The 16,119-nt window shown below is 36.1% G+C and overlaps 1 protein-coding gene across 1 annotated transcript in view; it reads left to right on the top strand.

Moving 5' to 3' along the window:
- Positions 1 to 11,754: 11,754 nt before the first annotated feature.
- LOC306864494 (rho GTPase-activating protein 23-like) overlaps positions 11,755 to 16,119 on the top strand; it is a gene marked incomplete at its 5' end in the record, with an annotated part of 42,891 nt that continues 38,526 nt past the window's right edge. The window contains one exon of the mRNA XM_079408536.1: positions 11,755 to 12,003. Within this exon, the coding sequence (XP_079264662.1) occupies positions 11,755 to 12,003 (249 nt within the window). The remainder of the gene's footprint in view (positions 12,004 to 16,119) is intronic.

Here is a 16,119-nt window from a genome sequence, read left to right as displayed (position 1 = left end):
TGGCTGTAAGGAAATGTAAAGTAGGAATATCCCACATCCGACTTTGAAAGTAGTGCAGGATAACTTCCACATACGTGTTTTTCATCAGTCTGGGCCAAACGTGGGTGGTCATATGTTAAAGTGCTCATGGATTGTGACGTCAATTTCATCATGATTTCTGAATGACCCATTTTTGAAGCTTAGTTTCCATAAAGAGTGAATGGACTGGTTAAGTATCTTTGCTTCATGAACATTAAAGTATGTCAGTGTAATACAACATAAAACTCTTAGACGAAATAAAGCTCAGCTTTCCATGATATGGCCCCTTTAGCAAATCTCAGCAATTCATGACCTTTCTTTATCAGTGAATCCTCTCTTTAGCTTGTGTTTTTTTTATTGGACATGCTGTTGTTTGTTATGTCCACCACTAACTTCCCACCATACCTCTGTCTCCTCTGTCTATCTTTTCAGCGACTTTCTTTCTCAAGATCAGTCTCTTCTATAAGCCGTTGCCTTATTTGGTTATCTCTCAGCTGAAATCTATGAATACACATTCCCTCTTCCTCCTTCCAGTCATCTTCTCTCTCTCTCAGCTGTTGTGTAGGTCTGACAGTTGGGTTTTTTTAACACAGGAGTGTAGCTGAGAGGTTCACAACCTAGTGAGCTGCCTACTTAGCAAAAATTATTAGTGATCATAGGTATGCTTACTATGCATGGTTTCAAAAAATATATAGCAAAATTGGTTTATTGCGTTACATACTGTAGATCTATCTGTCAGACAGTGAAAGTGGGCAGTTTTTTTTTGTCCAGAATAAGCTACAAAGAATATCGGAATTTAGCCTGTTTATGCCAATTACATGATGCTTTTATCTGGATCTATTAAGTCATAAAAAATCAAATAAATAACTAAAAAATTGATGGAGGTGATGAGGAGCCTTGCAGACCCTCACAACTGTGTGTCAAGGTCACGTAAAATATCAGATAATTCTATCTTTTTATGACAAGGCTAGGTTGTTTCAGGTTATTTATTTCTGTGGTGCAAAGCTGAATTTTCAGAATCATTACTCCATTCTTCAGTGTCACGTGATCCTTCAGAAATCATTAAAATATGCTGATTTGCTGCTCAAGAAACATTTCTTATCATTATCAATGTTTTCAGAATTTTCTGATGAGCACAGAGTTAACAAAAACAGCATTTATTTGAAAACATTTTAACATTAAATGTCTTTACTGACATCTTTGATCAATTTAATTCATCCTTGCTGAATAATTTTTAAACCATAGTTCAAAATGAACCCTCCAAGTCTTCCATGTCATTGACCCTGTTGTCAAAAAATGGCTCTGCAAGAGTAATGGTTTCCAGCAAACAAAAATTCCCCGTCAGACACGGATGGAGAGAGCAGAAAGTGCTTCCCACATCTGTAATCAGCATGTGCGTGACTCCTTGGCCAGTTCTGTTAACATGAATCTCACATGGCAACATCAAGAGACCAGTGGGACAATACACCTTTCCAAGAACCCATTCACTCACTCACACACACACACACACACAGACTGTATCGTGGCACAGTCCTTACAAACAACAGGAAAGAGAGCACAGATGGGTTGATAGTGAGAAACATGGTTTATTTTAAAAATCATGTCTGGTGCTTTGTGAGTGTTTATGTGACAATGTGTCATTGGGACAGGAAAGCAAAATGATCCGTGCAGGAGTGTGTGTGAGATTCAGTCAGTATCATTGAAAAACCCACAGAGGGTTGAGAGACGGTTCAGAGACGGGCTGGAAGCTTCTGTTATGGTTTAGTGCCATCGTCTGGATGATTTCGGGGGGCACTGCTACAGTATCCTCAAGTCCCTGCTTTGTATTTGAATTCAGGGTCCAGAATTAACACTTGGCAAGTGGCTAATGTGAGAAAATGGACTTTGTCAAGTGAATAAATCTACCTGCCAGTTGGCTGAATACTTTATTAGGAACATAACGCATTGTTTATATCAGCTTGTAACGGAAATTGGACCCTCTCTGTTATTCAAATCAAAACCTAGTCTATGATTTAGATTTATACATCTGTATGATTTATAAACGTTTTGAAAACGTCCTCATAAGTCACCTTCTCCTTGTAATACCTATGTCATACCCATGTCATTATACAAATTTGTTTTGTCCTCATTTGTCACAAAAACGCGCACACAGACACACACGTTTATTTCTGCGAATTGTGGGGACTTTCCATAGACTTCTGTTACTTTTATACTGACCAAACAGTATTTTCTATCCCCTAACCCTAAACCTACCCCTTACAGAAAACTTGTTTGCATTGTTACACTTTCAGATAAACATCATTTACTATTTTTAATAATTGCGGTCCCCACAATGTCAAAAAGTTTAGGTTTTACTATGTTTGTGGGGACATTTGATCCCCACAGTGTAGCTTAAACAAACACACACACACACACACACACACACACACAAAACAACAGCAGAATAATTTTATTGTAATAGGGACACAAATATAATGTATATTATTATTCAAATGTTTTGAGTCAATAAGATTTCTATTTTATTTTTTAAAAGAAGTCTCTTATGCTCACCAAGCCTGCATTTCTTTGATCTAAAATACCATGAAAAAAGCAATGTTGTGAAATATTAATACAATTTTAAAAGACTGTTTTCTATTTGAATATATTTTCAAATGTAATTTATTCCTGTGGTGGCAAAGCTGAATTTTCAGCATCATTACATGATCCTTCAGAAATCACTCTAATGTGCTGATTTGCTGCTCAAGAAACATTTCTTATTAATGTCAATGATAAAAACTGTTGTGCTGCTCAATATTTTTTCGTGGAAATCCAGGTACATTTTTTTCAGGATTCTTTAAAGAATAGAAAGTAAAAAAAAGTCGTAACTGTCACTTTTGATCTATTTACAAAAAAAACTCCAAACTTTTAAATGGTGGTGTATATAAAGAAAAAGTAAAATAAAATTTGATGACCAGGAAAATATTATTGTAAATTTTTCAATTCACTCGTCATTGGCAGATGTAGCAAAAATAATACAGCAGGATCAGCATGAATCATCTTCAGTAACCGTGTCTGGATTTGTGGAGGGCCAGTGTCCCAGGACCTTAAGATTCTCACTTGGACACTTGGCGCACAGAGAATGAACTGACCACTATAGGGTCATGTCTTAGTCATCTTATATTAGGCTGTCAAAATTTGGTTTTGCTTTGCAGGACCATGATCTGGCTCTCCTCTAGTCATTGCTTTCATCCCAGTGGAGGTTTGAGTTTCAGCCACTGGGGTCCACACTGCATTTCTACAGATGTGAACACACACACACACACACACACGGAAGAAACACGTCATCCTTGCAGTCCAACATTGTAATTTACATCTGCTAATTACACAGGGGTTGAGTGAACTTAAGGGGCCCAGTCCTAAAAGGGAGAGCGCTGGGCCACTTCTGACCACAACAAGCCCCTCTCTCTGCAGCTCTCCAAATATATCTAATATTGTCTTATAACCCATATGATACCTATATGTATTGTGCATCCCTACTTTACAATGTTTGTAGTGACTAATAATCACTGGTGGTAAAAAAATCGTTTAGGCTTTGAGAACTTTAGTTGGTTAAATGGCTAAAACATTAATTTGTGTGTGTGTGTGTGCATCAGAGAATCTTATTCATAACACTCCAACACAGAAATCTATATCAAGATATTGCTTTAATAAACAAGAACTGAAAGTCCGCCCCTATTGATAAATGATTTGGCTTGTGGTTACAGGAACAGCCAGTTTTAAGTTGCTTTGCGCCCCGTAACCCTCTCGATTGTGGAAACATTGATGGTTGCCAGGAGGCACGGTCGCGATGGTGATGGGGTGTGGTTGTTAAAGCAGCTGTACTGATGTGGAATTCAGTAATGCAGAAGGGAAACCGCACACACTGAAACACACTATTCACACAGACATGAGCGTTCAGAGCCATACAGGATGTATTTTTAGAGCAGAACAATTTCACAGTTGACTTAAAAGGGGTCAGTGTTGAGATGGCTGCTGGTGAGGAGAATGTCTTCAGGTATCTGACACATACACAACTCATCTCCACCCTTTCCAGGCCCCATGTCACATTTGTGTACATTTACATTTAGAAGTGACATTTTCACTTTTATTTCAGTTGACACTACTGTTCAGAAGTTTGTGGATGGTAAGGTTTTTTAAATGTTTTTTGTTTTTTTTTAAAGATGTCTTATGCTCACCAAGGCTACATTTATTTGTTAAATAAATACAGTCAGTAAAAACAGTAATATTATTAAAAATAATATATTTTAAAATATTTAAAAGAACTGTTTTATATTTTAATGTATTTTAAAATGTAATTTATTCCTGTGATTCAAAGCTGAATTTTCAGTAGTCATTCATTACTCCAGTCTTCATTGTTCCTTCAGAAATAATTTTAATATGATGATTTGCTGCTCAAAAAAAAAAAAGGATTATCAAATTATGAAAAGTTATGCTGCTGAATATTTTTGTGGAAACTGTGATAATTTTGATGAATGTAAAGTTCAAAAGGACAGCATCTATTTGAAAAGTAGTTGAAGTATCAATGTGTCCTGGTGTGACGGAAAAATGTAAAAAGAAATTATTAAACTATTTGTAACTCTAAGAATGAAGATACATTTTTCTCATGTTATTTGTATGTTAAGTTTTTTTTTCTACATTTTTGCTATGTCACACCACAGGACACAGTCCGATTTTTATTCGTGAGGTACCCAGGTGCTTTTTTGTAAATTTAATGCATCCTTGCTGAATGAGTGTATTAATTTTTTTTATAAAAAAAGTCATACTTACATTAAACCTTTGAACAGTATAGTGCATGTGTTCATGTCGGCACATTTGCTCTGTGTTCAATTTCTGCTCTAATCTCTCTGGTCTTCAAGTACAACAGGTGTGATGCCCCTCACACCCCCTTTGACTTCCTCTCATGCACATAATTCAGTCCAGTCATACACATGCTTACCAGTTATACTGCACATTATTATCCTTGATAAATACACCTAGTTAATTTGAATCTGAGAGTTTTTGTCTGGCTGTGTCATAAACCTAAATCAGCTGCCTTTCTGCCACACTTTCCCAATCAATAACTTTTACTATGAAGGAAACTGGTTTCAGACTTCCGTCCAAGGAAACTATAATGCCATATAGTGACCTAGAGCAAATTCAAGTGAGCTTTAGACATAACCTAGTGAATATTTCATGACAATGGTGAAACTGAGAATTGGACAGCATTTTTCATGTTCTAACAAATTGCTATTGACTATTAACTGGAAATTGAATTTACCTGTTTTGCAATGTAAATAGTACATTAAAAAAATATGTCAGGGTTTTTTTTTTTTGCATTCGCCAAAAAAAGTGCAATGTAAAACTGGTTTGAAACAATATGTTTTGTGAAAATGCAATGCAAGTTAATCTGACCTGACTTCAGAAATAATTCAGACAAAAAAAAAAAAAAATGGAGGTATCTTAGTAGACCGTTAAACTTTTATTTTAAATGTGCCTCTGTATAGGTTTCAGGCACAACATACTGTAGCACAGATATCACACTGAAACACTCTTGTGCTGTAGAGCTGCCATCTGTTGGTGGTTTCTTCTCACTACAATCCGTTGGTTTTGCTTCAGGTCTGCAGTCTACTGGTCAACGGCTTTGCTGAGGATTACAGCTAAAATTAACCAGCTTAAACTACCAGAGTATTTTTTTTTGTTCACACACACAAAAACATACCCACACACACACACACTCAGGAAAGTCACATTAAAGTGGGTCTAGACCGTTCTACTATCTAATGCTATTGGGACCAAATGGTGTTGACATGTCTCCTATTATCTCCTGTCTCTGTATCGCCAAACGCTCACAGAGGCCTCGTTTAAACAGCTGAAACTCAATATCAGCACACGTTATACACACACAGACATGTGGCTGTGTTTATTTTGTACTGTTTGAACTGATCTTAGCTTGGCGCGTGTTATTGCAGCTCTCATTCATTCATACTTTAGTGCCAGTGTGTATGAATGCAGACTGTTTATTATCATATGACCAGCAGGGGGCAGACTGCACACGAGTGAGCGTGCATGTGTGCTTCTATGAAGATGTAGGCATGTATGATTTATATGTTATGTGGTTACTCTTGTATAAAGCGTTATTTTTTAGACTTTGTCAGAAGAGATGCGTGACGCATGAGCTGAGTTCCTCTGGTTTAGAGTATCTGTTCCATCAGCATGTGTTGATAAATGAATCAGCCAAGTTTGTATGGGGATGAAAGGCATTAGCTCATATCAGAGCATGTGCAGATCAAACATCTCCCACTCATGTAGCTTTCACAGCTCCAGACTATTTAAACATGAGGGCTCTACAGTGCTGTTTGTGTTTTTGTCGATAAAGTACCTCAGAAGAAAAAATGTTCAGCATTCCTTAGAAGTGATTCTTTGGAGTTCCATTTAATGGATGCACAAAATATTGCCTCCATATATGTGTGTGTGTGTGTGTGTGTGTGTTTTAAACTAGGCCTACTATCGGACATAAATGGATATTTAATTATTTATCTGCTGATATTGGATATATGTTTCCACTTGTTAATAGCTATAGATCATCACTAATTTGAAGAGATATTGATGTATCATGGCAAAGGTTTAACCCTTTAAGAGCAGTATACTGTAGATACAAATCGGTATGGAATTATATTGTGTGACATCAGTTAGGCCTATTGGTTGTAACATGAAAATAGTTACTGGCTTATTGATGTTAAGTAAGATTAAATGGAGCTCAAATGGAGACTCCTACTTCTATTGTCAACAAATATCTAGTTTGTTTCTATTTTTGTCATTTAGTCATTTAGCAGACGCTTTAAAGCGACTTACAAATGAGGACAACAGAAGCAATCAATTGTAGTATTAAAACAGCTAAAACAGATCCAAAACTAAAAGCTAAAACTTTATAAATATTATATATACACATTTAAAAAAATAAAGCAATTAAATAAAAATGCATACAACAAAATTCCAAAGCTTAACATTTACATGAAAACAAAATATAAAGCTAAAAACAAATCAAAATATTAAAGAACAAAAGGTATAAGAATAATTAAGGTATATTTTGTTTCTCCTTAGGAATGTTAACCCTGGTATTCCTCACTTAGGGGTCGTGCTTGTGATCCATGAGGTCTAAACAGGCTACAAAACGGTTAAAAACCTTTTCATAATTGAATGAATGCACTGTGTCTGTTTCAATGTATGTGTGCGTGTGTATATATTAGGGTTGGGTGATATGAGCAAAAATTCATATCTCAGTAATTTTGGGCTGATTTGCGGTTGGCAGATATGGTGTATATCTTGGTATTTTGGATTTGGATTAAACAAATAAACAAATAAAGTAAATGTAACCATGTAGGCATATATTATGTGCAAAAAAGGGTTAAAATCACATTACATTCTAACATTGTAACATTGCAATCTAAAAACAAAAATAATGCTTTTAAAGCAGAAGTTAAATTTACTAAAAAGTTTAATAAAAAAGCACTGACTGAGTAAAAAGGCTATTTCTACCCCATTACAGTCACTTTACAGTTAGTGCTATCATACAAATACACTTACTTGTAGGTTTAAAATTCTACATGTCACATATATTGTCCAACTACAACTATTTCAGCAAAAGTTTAGTCAGAGTTATTGCGCTCCTATTCATGCGTGTGGCGCCGTTCGTTCTAAATGAAATCTGTGAAGTTTAACGAGAATCGCAAAGCAAAAGCTCATGCACTTCTGACAGCAAAATGGAAATATTTCCATGGCTTTCTAACATTTACAGATGGAGAATATACCTGTGAAATGTAAATTATACATTTAAGGAAAACAGCACATCTCAAACACATTAAACAGCTCAGCGCGTCTCTATTAGCGGCATATGTGTGTGTGTGTGTGTGTGTGTGTGTGTGTGTGTGTATATATATATATATATATATATATATATATATATATATATATATATATATATATATATACATACACACATACACTAGGGCTGGGCGGTATATCGAGTTTGAATGATATATTGACATATATATTTTATAAGTGATACGGTATGAAGCAATACCGTTAATATATATATATATATATATATATATATATATATATATATACACATACACTAGGGCTGGGCGGTATATCAAGTTTATGTATTTATATGTATATATATATATATATATATAGATATAGATATAGCAGGGGCAATAAGTAGTATAAATATTTTAAAACACCATTGCACATCACTGATACACACACACACACACACACACACATAGTATTTTGAGGGGATTTCATGGTAGTAGTCACCTCTCAATTATCCACCATTTATTTCTATATGAAATAATAGAAATATTACAAACATTTTTTATTAAAATTACCATCAAGTAATAATACAGTATTTAAGTTAAAAGGATTTTTAAAAGTGCATGGAAGGCAGATTGGTTAGTGCCATCTGGTGGGAGAAATAAAGAAAATAATATGTAATACCATGATGTAAGCACTAGAATACTACATTCCCTAGCTGAGTATTTTCAGACATAATAATTTATTTTTATAAATAGACATGATCTATAGATTATTGCTATGTATTTTTGTGTTTTTGTATTTCTCCTATGGAACTTTATTGCTAATGTGATTTTTTTTTTCTTTTATTTATATATATATATATATATATATATATATATATATATATTTTTTTTTTTTTTTTTTTTTTACATTTAGTCTTTTCTAATCAAGGCCAAGTTTTTTTTGTGTGTGTGTTTATATAGCAGGTGCATGGCATTTTGTTGAAGTAAAAAAAATCCATCTAAAATAACTAAGGACCACCAGAAGGTTAAGAAAATTATTTGCGACAAAGATGATGCATATTCTCTATTAGGTTTTTTTTTTTTTTTTCTTGTTTTTTTTTCTTTTGTTTTCTGGCTTTAAAAAGACTAACCACAGAGAAATACAATTTTTCTTCTGGAATTGTTGACATACAAATGAATGGGGATTGCATAGCTCATAAATTCTTATGGGAAAAATGTAGGCGAAGTAAGTTCATATTGACTTTAAATCACAGACTTTTGTGTCTTGGCAAATCTGAGACTGAGATCTTTCTCTTTTTTGCTTCTTATTGTTATTGTTCTGTTTAGTTCATACAGGGGTGAAGAAAAGGAAGATGAGCTTCAGATTAGACTGCAGGAAGTCTTGATATTCATATTTAATTAATAGAGCTTATGGGTCTTCATCTCCAACACACCTCAGGCATGTGTGTGTGTGTGTGTGTGTGTGGTTCCTCCATTAAAGCTTCCCATGCATGGTTTCATAATAACACAAAAGGATATTTAAGGTCATAAGTATCTTTTGTGTGTAAACATAAAATATGAGGCATTTATATGATTCAGAATGACTTAATCTTCAGTCTGTTCATGACAGCTTCACCTGGCGTGATAAACCGTGTTTGTGTTGTGCTGCATGTATTGTTGTGTACATGTTCTGGCTGTATGTTGTCGTGCCGGTACACGTCTAGCAGTGTGGCAGGTGAAACCAGTCCATCCTCATTTGTAACGGATCTCAGGTGTGTGAGTGTGTGTGTTTTGTGGCGTTGAATGAGAAGGAAATGTCTCATCGATGGCCAGCTGCCTGCCTCTCTCACACACACACCAGAGACCTTCCTGTTGGGTGAGATTTTCCACGGGTGTGTGTGTGTTATATATGTGACCTGATAGACTACATGTTACTGTGCATGTCTTGTGTTGTGTTGATGTAATTGTGTGTGTTGTTTCATAGCAGCTGTTTTAGTCTGGCCTCAGAGAGCAGCTGCAGTGAGGTGCCTGGCACCCTGTGTTTTTGTCTGCCATTCTGGGTTTTTCTCTCTGTCTTTTGGTTTTTCTTTCTCATAGTGGTCATTCCTCCATTTGTGCTTTTTTAGTTAGAAGCAATATGCACTGTTTTTCTGTCCTTTTTAGACTTTCTTGGCTCATTGTGTTTGCCAGCAGAGCCATTAATTTGCTCTTTCTCTGAGGGGACTTTTAGAGAGCGGTTTTTTTCTGCATTGCTCTGTTGATTCCTGTTTCGCACACAGTCGAATGGTCTTTCAGAGCTGCTGGGGGCTCCGGCAGGTTTCAGCGCAGCCACAACATGTTGTTGGACTACATGGACTTTTTAGGTAGTGTCTGATGGCTTCAGACTTTTCTTTTTCATGTCTTTTGATTGATGGAACAAAGGATCGAGTGAAAAAGATGAAAATGAAATGGAAAGATTAGATAATGCAGAAATCGGAGAGCTCTGAGGGCCAAAAGCAAAGGTTTTTCTGCGGCAGACGGTAATGAGGGCTGATGGAAGAGACTGTAGAGATGACAGTGATAAAGAAAGAGAAGGCGCTAGAGGGATAGAGATGGCAAAAAGAAAATGAAGCCTTAGCCTACAGTTCTGGTTTGAGTAAGCTTAATATTGAAGGGATTTTTTTTAACCCTTGTGAACTTTTCGGTTATTTTTCACTGATTTCTTTTAAACTTTGTGACTATTTTAGAAATGTAATTTGAAAAAAACCCTAAACTAAACAAAGAGGATTCGATAAGTCCAAGTCAACAAAAAAGTCACCTTGTCAATTAAAAAAAAAAAAATGTTTAGAAGGGTTAAAAAATGATTGCTGAAAATGAGTTACAGTTTGTATTATAGGGCAGGGCATTCTCATTCTAGGGAGCATCTGATTGGATGCAATTCTGTGCAGTGCGGGATGAGTCATCAGTATTTATAAAAGGTAACAGACATGGACTGAAAGCAACAAAATTCTGGTTTGATTTTGTGGGTCATTTGAAAAGATTAGAAATAGGCATATGAGAGTATGCAAGTGAGATAAAGAATAACTGGTAAGCAGCAAATAGATACAGGCAGGTGATAAAGGGAAAGACAAAGGGATAGAAGTGATAAAGGGAAAGACACCTGAATGAATGAGAGAGAGAGAGAGAGAGAGAGAGAGAGAGAGAGAGAGAGAGAGAGAGAGAGCAAGCAAAAGAAAATCAGGAGGGCCGGCCCACTCATAGAGACAGAGAACCAGAGTTTAGAGTTTGTTAAGACATGACAGAGTGGGAAGAGAAAGACTGAATGAGCTGAATGGTTTAGAAAGTGAAGGAATATAAGAAAAAAAAAGACTGAAGCAAAGAAAGAGGAGGAAACTGATGCGTAAAAACTTGGATTTAATTAAATTTCCCATCCTGCAGCCGGCTTCCCTGGATCTACATCTTGCCAGCACTGCCACGTGCTCGCCTCACACACACACACACACACACACACACACACATTTCTGGGTCTGCCAGACAGGGGTATGTGGCCACATCCTGGATCACTCCCATTTCTGGATATGCCTCTGTGGTCGTAACACTCGTCTGTGTGTGTGTGCGTGAGCATGGGAGGTGTGGAGTTCACCGGTGTGATATGGAACTATCAGTTTAACTCCGGAATCCTTTAAGAAGTTTCACCAGCATGGATTAACGAAATATGAGGAGATTTGGGCATGTTCAACAGAAACCACATCTGGAATTTCTCCTCTCTTTGGGAGAGAACGGACACATCTTTAAGCATCTTTCTAGTTTGTAACTTTTCCCTATTTCTGGTTATCAGATTCTTTTTTTTTTGCCACATCAAAAGGTCTTAATGGTTAATTTGTGATTGCGACTCATCCTTTTGTGAGCCCTTGCACACTCCCGTGCGTGTTGATGTGTGATGTGGTCAGCGGGTCAGGTGCCGTTGGCGATGCCTGCAGTGTGCCCGCGTGTGGGGGGTAAGGATTGGTGTTTTCAGGATGCGGTAGGGGTGGACTGCAGCTCTCCAGAACCTCGCTGTATCTGGGTGGCGGTTTTACACGGGGATACACCACAAATAAACGTTTCGAACCTCCAAAATGACACTATTGAAAGCACAAATGGGATCAATGCCAGCAGAGCACTGCCAAGACCCTCACAGACCTGTATGGTAAGCTGTTTTTATTTATGTGTGTGTGTGTTTATACATGTTAAAATGCTTTTGAAAGACTTTTATATTTATTTATCATTAAGGTTAGAAATTTACCCTAGCAAAAATGCCACTGAAAGTCCCCCAAAAAAGCCCAATATATATAAAAGCCCAAAATGGACAAAAATACATTAGAATTACATGATATTGTTTAGCATTATATTTTAATATTTGATATATTTTTAATATGATTATTAGTCTTTACAAGGTTTGGAAAAAATGCTCTTGTAAAAGGTCAGTTTCTGGGAGAAATATTGGGTCTTAAAAAAACTTTTCTGTGAATGCGTCTTACTTGCATTTACTTCTTGTCTGAAACTTTAACCATAGAGATAGTTGTGGAAGGTCAGATACACTAATTAGAAAGTAAAGGCACCAGATAATGGGTTATAAAAGCCCTTCGGGTGACTGTGTATGTTTGTGTGTGTGTTAAACTGATTGGTTGGTGTGGTTTTTGCTTTAAGCACCTAGATTATACGATATAGTTAGAGAATGTCTAGGACTGTTGTGTATATAGGAGTCTGTTTGTGTCTGTGATTGTTCTGTCATGTGAGGACGGAATAGTGTGGAATGGGATGCCATATTCTTCAGATTTGTACATAAACGTAAACAGCTGTCGGCCAGACATATGCTCATATGAGATGCTAACCCAAACCAAAATCAGCCGCTTTCAACTATGTGTGGTCGGACTGCTCCTTCAGTTGGGTTAACTGCTCCATGTCCTCCTAAAAAAGCAAACTGTGCCTCACCATGTTTGAACAACCATCATAATCCATTCAGAGGTGAACCCTTCCATTTTTTCCCATCGCAGAAAAGGAAAATGTTTCTAGAAGGGACAGACTCTGATCTGCAAATGAAGGCAAGGAGCCATGTTGTTTCAATTTAAATGAAGCTGCTTGGGTTCATTCAGATTTACTGTAGGACTTAATGCTCTAGTTTTCTTGTTCAGTCATTCAGCTGTGTGTTTCTCTTGGGTTATTAGGCTGACAGAAGTTTGCCAGGTGGTGTCCTTTAGCAAGGCTGTGTTAAAATATACAGTGCTAGAGGTGCACTGTAGGGTTATTGAACATTTTGTCAGGATGCACTCTAGATTATACACACCACATTTTATGTGAATCAAACCAATGACGGGACAAATAATAAAAAATAGTTTTTTTTGTAAAATTCAAAACGACTGACAGACAGGACAGGAATTTTAATACTAATCTCTGTTATAATTTGTGTGTAAACTTGCCCATTATTGCGCCAACTTATGGCCAATTGACCCTTTGCAAATAGCTTGATTGACAGGCGATCTGATCAATCATAACGCAGAATCCTCCATTTTGTTCGACAAACAAATCAGACAGGAGAATAGATTATCTTCGGTGGACTTAAACTTGAAAAATTGTGTGTATTGACATCTTTCCTCGGCTGAAATAAACAACAGGTGCTACAGCGATCTGTCACGACACATTAAAGTGCCAAAAAAGGGTATTTATTGTTTGAATTTCTTCAAAATTACAAAATTGTAAAGCTGAGACCAGAATGTTTCATACCAGAAGTGACCTGCTCTGTCCATGTTGTCAGTGTCCTCTTTGCTCCGCAATGTATTTTTCAATATATGGGAACATGATGTATAATGTGAGAGCGGCATGGCTTGTCAGACATAGCAACTGTAACTAAGGAGGGCGGGTTTTTCCGAAGGGTCAATTGCCATAAAATTTGGTACATAGCCTCATTAAGGCTATCTGCATATGCGTACCAAATTTCATACACATCTACCATTTACTATTGAAATAATTGATTTGTGAATTTTAGTTGGCTGTTAGCTGATTCATCCAGAAATTGTTGATATTTTAGTTAGAATATGTTAGAATTTGTAGCAAAGAAACACCAGACTTAATTTTAAATTTCTCAATCAAACAGTCGCAGGGCTATCAGTTTTTCTGTTATAGTGCCCCCTGTTGGTAGAATTTGACTACCTTAAACTAAATTGACTAAATAATAAGAATGTCAGTTCAAATACCTGCTTGGACCACTAATAGTTAAGTAGTCAGTTAGCAGCCATGGCCCAAAGTGACTTATTGTATGTTTAAGGACAATCCCCCTGGACATAGGTTTAGATTACTTGCTCGAGGGCACAACAGTGAAAGCTCATATATCACATTTGAACCTACAACCTTTCAGTCACCAATTCAAATCTTTAGCCACTATGACATACCACTCCAGTACTGTAAAACTAGCTTATTTTAAGCTGTAATATCGTTAACTAAAGCTGTTATTTTATGAAACTGTTCATTTGAAATGTTGCCTTTGCAGCTAACTGAAATAATTTGAAGTTTAAGTTGAAATGCTAAAACTAAAACTGAAATAAAAAGAAATTAAAACTATTTACAATTAAGAAACGAAGAAAAATGACTAAAAATAACTCAAACTGAAAACTGATGTAAAAATAAAAGCTAATTACAAATCTTTAAAAAAACAACAACTATAAAGCAATAAATATTATAAATATTACTAAAATAACACTGATTCTAAAGGTCATGCTATGATATGCGCCACAGAAGATGTCCATTTAGTACATTGTATTGTCATTATATGGTTACAATTATGTAGAGTATAAACAATGTCTATTTGATATTAAAATTATGTTGATATTGAACTCGCTCTGCTGGATACAAGTACATTCATTCATATTCCCTGCAGTTCTGTTTATTTTTTTATCCTGGATTCAAACATTGCTATAAAGGTGGAAAACCCTGTTTAACGGAGCTCCAGCGGAACTTAAAAAAGCTGACAGACAGGTTTAAACACACATACACACACCTCTTCTCAGTTGTGTGTGTGTGTTGCAGTCATAGGGCAGGGTGTCAGGGATTAAACACTCAACATTAATTACGCTTAACTTTTCAGCAGGATCCCACACTCAGCTGTTTGCAGTGTATTGTTTCTGGCGACTGTGTGTGTGTGTGTGTGTGTGTGTGTGTGAGCATAGCCTGCAAACTTAGAGGACTGGAGACATAATAAAACACTCATCAAATGAGGTATTTTGAGGGCATTTAGCAGTATACATTCTTAAGTCAATGTCCACATTTAGTTTCCAATTCTTTCCCTGATTTATGACCAAATTACCCTGAATCAACACTAGAAACATTTCACCCTCTAAGAAAAATGTGTCGGTGTGTGTTAACCCATCATCAGCTCAACCCAACTGTTGGGCTGAATGAATTTTGGATGTTGAGCAGAAGTCATAAGGGTGTAATTCTAGTGCACAACACTACTATGATTCTTATTTTTTTAGATTTATTTTTGGTAGTTTGCTGGGATTCAAAATTGGGACTCCCATAACACAAAGGCTTATATGTCAGTGCTCTTCCCACTAGGCTATCTACGCTAGTACTACTAGTATGATTTCAACGATATTTGCATTTATTAATTTGGCTGACGCATAGTTAGACAGACAAATATATATATATATATTCTGTCATGGTTCTGTGTATAATGAACTCGCACGAAGATGAAAGTAAAAGTCTTTAATATATCCACACAAGGTAATCCACAACAGGAAGGCTGAATACACACGTACACATTGACGAGACCGGACAAAGAGACACTGAACTGACCACAACTTATGGGAGAGTAAATGAGGATAATTGACAAGACACACCTGCACAAAATGACACAATTAAGGGGAGACAGAACCTAGGTCAAGGAACACGAGGGATGAAATGAAAACAAACACAAAAGTCCATGAAGTGTGACATATATACAGATAATTTTGTTTAGTTTTTTATTAAAATTTATTTTGAGATAATAATTTTTGCATACCTGGGTATTTAAGCATACATCTAAGAAATAATTTGTGATTTTTATGGATAATGCAATGCAAGAAAATACAGTGGTGCATGAAATAAATAATTAAGAGACAATCTCTTAATTTTTTTAATAGTTTTGCTTCTCGTGTCAATTGTTCACATATTTTTGCCTTGAAATTACTCTTTTTTTTTTTTTGTTTTTTTCTCTCTGAGATGTGATATGAAGGACATTGTTGTATGCCATTGTATCTTTGGACTTCTTCTGGCTTGCAACATGTCAGTA

Source organism: Barbus barbus, assembly GCF_936440315.1.
Source record: "Barbus barbus genome assembly, chromosome: 4".
NCBI classification, from domain to species: Eukaryota; Metazoa; Chordata; class Actinopteri; order Cypriniformes; family Cyprinidae; genus Barbus; species Barbus barbus.
Note: the sequence above shows the minus strand (reverse complement) of the source record. Positions and strands in the feature narration are given on the sequence as shown.